The sequence below is a fragment of the Xenopus laevis genome, chromosome 6S (genome assembly GCF_017654675.1).
Source record: "Xenopus laevis strain J_2021 chromosome 6S, Xenopus_laevis_v10.1, whole genome shotgun sequence".
In the NCBI taxonomy this organism is placed as follows: domain Eukaryota; kingdom Metazoa; phylum Chordata; class Amphibia; order Anura; family Pipidae; genus Xenopus; species Xenopus laevis.
Window position 1 is genome coordinate 21,325,461 of NC_054382.1, and position 6,000 is coordinate 21,331,460.

Sequence of the window (6,000 nt, forward strand, 5' to 3'; positions counted from 1 at the left end):
TTAGCTTGATTACAGACGTCTCGCTGCTGGAGTGCTTGAACTATAAAATGAATATAGTTCTAATTCTGGGGAGACCAGGAGTAGACAACACAAGCTATTTCCCTTTCTGTCAAGTACACAACAATTTCACTGAATCCAGGCAGTTTGTTCATTCACACACTGTTCATTCAACCCAACCCTCTGTTTTGTGGTTAGGGGTAGCAAGGCCACGCAACATGACAGCAGAACCTGACTCAACATGTAGCATTTAGCTTAGAGTTTAGCAGCTTGTCTTACAATAGAATAGATGTATAGTTGAGTAATTTAGCCTATAACTGTGCAACCCCTCAGCACCTGCGCAGAATCTGGAGGCTAATATGCATGGGTCTCCTTTACCATGTAGGCAAACTTGAAGGCATAATGAGTTGCAGATAACACGCTCTGCTTTGCTGTAGCTAATAGGCAACAGCCAATACATATATTGTAAATACTTTAGGAAATAGTGATAATCACAGTTTAAATGTCCTCAGGTGCCCATAAAGACTATCTCTTGCTTGATGCAAAGCCAGCAAAGTCCATTTCCATTTTCCTGTACCTTAACTCATGGTCCTGACTCTTCTGCTGCTTGATATATATAAAATAGTTTCAAATAGTCTAAATTTATTATAATTAGATTCGTTTTTAATTCTGAATAGTGATGGGCGAATTTATTCGGCAGGCGCGAATTTGGTGAATTTGCACGATTCGCCGGCGAAAAGGCCGTGAAAATTTGCTGGCGAATGTGCGCCAGCATAGAGAAAGACGTACACGGCGTCAAAAACGAGATGGCGCGCCGTTTCGTGAATTTCGCAGGAAAGTTTTGCTGCGAAACAGTGCAAATTCGCCCATCACTTATTCCGAGCCATACAGTAAATATAAAAGCCAATATTGGCATGAGAAAGGTAAGAGAAACCAGCTTTTTCTAAGTGTATTTTTTATGCTGTACCTATAAAGTCAGTCCTTTAAATCCGTATTGAACTATTTATGTATTAATAACTCAAAGGTCATCTTTTTAGTTTAGATTTTATTTATGCAAAGGGGTTTGTAATTAAAGGGGTTGTTCACCTGTGAGTTAACTTTTAGGGGGTTGTTTACTAAAGTCTGAGTTTTAAAGGGGAAAAACAAAACTTTTTCTTGAAAAAAAACCTAAATTTTTTTGAGATTTATGAAACCCCTAGACTACTAAAAGTACAAAAAAAAGTATTCTATCTCAAACCTGCTGAGATCATTCAGAGTCAAAGGCAGATGTCCCATTTACAATTGGAAGACATCATGATCTGCGATGGGTTTCGTACAATAATACGAATAATTTGTGGTTTTCAGGCAATAATTCAAAAAAATCTTCATATTTAGGTGTCAAATCCTAAACAGGTGTACAATCCGGATTTTTTAAACGATTGTATGGAGTCTTTTCCTGCATCAGATTTTTTTCAAGTACATTTATTGATAGAGACGGTAAAAATGTGCACTGGAGTTTGGTCAAAGTGGTTTTAAGAAAATAGTGAGAAATTTTCAGATTTTAGTAAATAACCTCCTTAGTATGATGTAGAAAAGCTTTTTATTCAGACACTCTGCAGATTGTCATTCCAGCAATCTAGTTGCTAGGGTCCCAATTACCCTAGCAACTATACACTGATTTGAATAAGAAACTGGAAAATACATAGGAGAGGCCTGAATAGAAAGATGGATAATAATAAAAAGTAACAAAACAATATACATGTAGCCTTACAGAGCATTTGATTTTAAATGGGGGTCAGTTTTGAAAGTTGGCAAGGAAATAAGAGGAAATAATTCAAGAACTATAAAAAAAATAATGAAGACCAATTGAAAAGTTACTTAGGATTGGCCATTCTATAACATACTAAAAGTTAATTTAAAGGTGAACCACCACTTTAAAGGACAGAATAACAGGAATAATTTCTGCAAACTCAATGCAGCCTCTCATGATTTCGATGTATGCGAGCGCCAACTTTCCACTCCTCCTGCTGTTTCCTCTTACTCTGAAATCAGAACCAATCTTAGAAGCATACAAAAACAAAGGAGTTTTCAAGGCATCAGGAATTCACCTTTCTTCTCCCGCTTCCATGAATATTGTAAACAATGGAATGAAAATAACAGATGTCAAATAAATGTGCAGATCATGTGCTCATAAATCCTTTAGGAATTAACAATTCAGTGTAATAAGACTAAGGCTGTAATAAGACTTGGCACTAGAGATGGGCGAATTTGTCCCGTTTAGCTTTGCCGAATAATTAGCCGGTTTACCACAAAATTTGTTAGAGGGCGAAAAATTGAAGCGAATTGAGGTCAATGGTCGTCAAATCAATTTTGACACGCGTCAATTTTTATTGTCCAAATACATCAAAGTCAACGGGTGCCCGAATAATTTTGATGCGCAGCAATTTTTATAACCCTCGGGTTTTTCGCTGGCGAATTTTCCCACGCAGTTTTGCAAATCTAGTCACTGGCGGCAATATGTGGAAATTAACCGCAAATTCGCGCCTGACAAATTCACACCTGACGAATTTATTCAGCCATCACTACTTGGCACTGCGAAACTCCCTGCAACAATAAGAACATTTCTTCTACGCAATTGCATGGCCAACTGAAGACATATGTTGGGCATTCAATATCAAATGCTATAAAAGTATGTTTTCCCTTTTTTTGTTGTTGTTGTGTTTTTTTTAAATCCTAAGAAAGGAGTTTTAAAATAGCAATGCCTAAACCAGTCTCAAACCCACACTGGTTCCTTGGAATATTTACCATTCTTCACTGATCAGTATAAGAAACTAATGGCTATTAATATAATGCTACTGCACTGTAGCCTTAATGAGGGGAAACTTAAAATCAGGGGATGTAAAATTGAGGTTTCACTGTATATATATATATATAGTGAATAAAGTACCCCCTATTGTAAAATATAAGGATATTATAAGTTACCGAGGAGTTTCATGACCATATAAAAGTACGAGACCGAAGGCCGAGTGCTTTTATACAGGTCATGGAACTCCGAGGTTACTTCTAATATCCTCATATTTTGCAAATGGGGGTACTTTATTTATTATAATACACATGTTTCAGTGAGTCATGTGACAGAAATGACATCAGAACTCACCGTTTATAACTGATGACATCAGTACTCACCGTTTATAAGGTTATAATTTACAAGCTATTCATGGCTTTTGTGTATTATATGTATATAATACACAAAAGCCATGAATATCCTGTAAATTATATTAGACGTTACCTCGGAGTTCCATGACCTGTATAAAAACATGGTCATGAAAGTCCTCGGTGACTTATAATATCCTTATATTTTACAATAGGGGGTACTTTATTCACTATATATCTATCTATACACACACATATAAGTGGGCTTGTATCTAAGAGAGTAAGAATGGTTTGATTATTTTCACTTCCTTTATATGTATTTATTTTAGAATGTCACTTGCTTTAATTAACTGTCAATGGGTCCACAGCACAAAACAAGCCTGCAATACAGTAATATTATAAAAATATATCTTTACTGCCTCAGTTACATAGTTAAGTTGGGTTGAAAAAAGACTGTCAAGTTCAATCCCTCCAAATAAAACCCAGAGTCCACCCATACACACACTCACACTGACCCATCCATACACTCACATAAACTACAATCAACAAAGTAATCAGATGAAGATTTAAACACCCAAATGAAGAAACCATATAGTCCAATCTGTAACAGGTATGTCCTAATAGGCTGATACTTGTTCTACAATGCTTCTCAATATGTGTGTATACTGGAAGATCATGTCGTTTTTATGTTCATTCATAGAGTTACTATAGTAAAGCAGTCACACAATGCTGGAACGTACAATGAAAACACAGGTTACATGTAGTTAGTGGAACTACTTACCCAGCTGAAGCGAAGGCTGGACGATGGAGAATAAGATTATAAAAGGTAAGGCCGACATAGCTGAAATTGCATTATTTTCTTCAGTTTGGAAGATGCGAAGAAGATCTGACACTCTTGGAACAAGTTAGTACCAAACCTCGCTTCTGAAAAACTGCAACATCCAGGCAACGTTCTGTACTCTACATGATAAGGAAGTATCCTGTCACATGGGTCATTAAAGCAAACAGGAACTCCCAAACCCAACTTTGCTTTCCTAAGCTAATTTCTCTGTTATCTATCTGCTACTGGTCTAATAAATAAGAAGATGACAATTCTGCCAATGAGTTCCTTTCACATTTCACAATTCGCCAATTTTATTGGTGCTTTCTGTGGAACATAATGAGAGAAAAAAAACAGTGGGCTGACGCCGCATAATAATTTTTTGAAATACTTATAACCCATTTTAACCAGAAAACAATTCTGGAAACAAAGCAGGATTTCCTTAACAAGACAGAGAGCACTAGAATGTTAGCAGTCAGCTTTTGTTTGGTTAAAATAAATACGTTATCAATGTGCACTAGAGGTTTCATTTTTGAGAAAGAAAGAATGCAACTTTAAATATGATTGTCTAAAAAAAACTACGTAAAGAAAAAAAATAGGAATTGTGCTTAATGTCACACTTATTTTTGTAGTCTAAAATCTAAATATATATATGCTTAACTCTGGAAAGCATGGCATAGACTATTTTCCAACCTACATATCACGTAATCTGGCTAATTCTGGCACACTCCTAGGACATTTTTTGTGTTACTGGTTTCATAATAAGATATGAGCTTCTATAAAGAGAACCCCAAAATCCATTGCTGTCACCCTTGTTTCTATGATATATCTCTCCGTTCAGGCTACTTTGTTAATAGAGATGAGCAAAAATGCCCCATTTTACCAAAAATTCACAAAATTCGCCAAATGGGCATTATTTATTGCTTTTATTTTCTTGTACCAAATGCATTGAAGACAATGGCCATTCCTTCTCACACCAAATGCATTGGAGACAATGGGCGTTTTATCTTTCATTCTTTTTCCACCAAAACAAAACTCAAGACAAATTTCGGGTTCAGATTTGCCACTGGTGTTGCAAATAAAGACCTATTTTAAATATTTTTTATGAATTCATAGTTATTTATATTACTTAATCATAATAATTACATTATTAGTCTCAAAAATTAATGAAAGTAAAAAAGGAAGAAAATAATTTGGGGTGTCCTTTCACTTTAAATCTTTATAAATCAAAAATATGTTGTGTAAAGGACCTTCATGTGATTTCCCACACATCTAAATAATGATCTTTGATACCACCCTATCCTATGTGGTCCTCATCCTCTTGACCACGGGGATGAGGACTAAACAAAACAGCAAGGAAACCCTTGGATCCAGTGCAACTAAACTGCACTGATTTCCTTCATTTTACCTTTTTCTCCTGGTTTCTGTGGGCTAGAAATATAATTCATGAGGTCAAGTCTATAGGTGCTTCAGAACAACACCATATGCAGGTGATGGGAGGCAATTCCATGTAGGGGGATAGACAACTATGTGGCCTTTGTAAGTAATAATGATGAGTGCTATCACTGACCCTATACATTATCAATGGGACAGGAATCGTGCCACTCCTCTCAATCACCCCAAAGTTCACCAATACTGAGTGTATACTGAGATGAGAAACTAATGGAAACCCCTATCTACAGTATGATCCCAGAGCTCTACCCTTGCTTCTCCCTGTTTAAGTAGGAATCCTGACTAAAGATGCAGTTAGTAAGGCCTCCCAAAGCTTGAGATCATCCCAGTGCCAAATGGATAAATTATTACAACTTGGCAGCCTTTGTTTTTTTTATGTAAGGGGTTTGGAGTTAAAGGTAGGTATTGGGGAGCAATTCATTATTTTACTATTGGTTATTATTTTTAAGAACAATAGAAGATCAACATTGAGAGTTAAATGGAATGAGCCCCAGACAGGAATGATTCACACTACGGGGCAGATTTATCAAAGGTCGAAGTGAAAATTTGAAATAAAAAAATTCAAATTTCAAGCTATTTTTGTGTGCTTTGACTAAGGC

At 36.1% G+C, this 6,000-nt stretch overlaps 1 protein-coding gene across 1 annotated transcript in view; it reads right to left on the reverse strand.

Annotated features, from left to right (window-relative positions):
* Positions 1-4,096, reverse strand: part of LOC108719870 (macrophage mannose receptor 1) — a 61,030-nt gene extending 56,934 nt beyond the window's left edge. The window contains exon 1 of the mRNA XM_018269123.2: positions 3,911-4,096. Within this exon, the coding sequence (XP_018124612.1) occupies positions 3,911-3,968 (58 nt within the window). The 5' untranslated portion in view covers positions 3,969-4,096. The remainder of the gene's footprint in view (positions 1-3,910) is intronic.
* Positions 4,097-6,000: the final 1,904 nt, after the last annotated feature.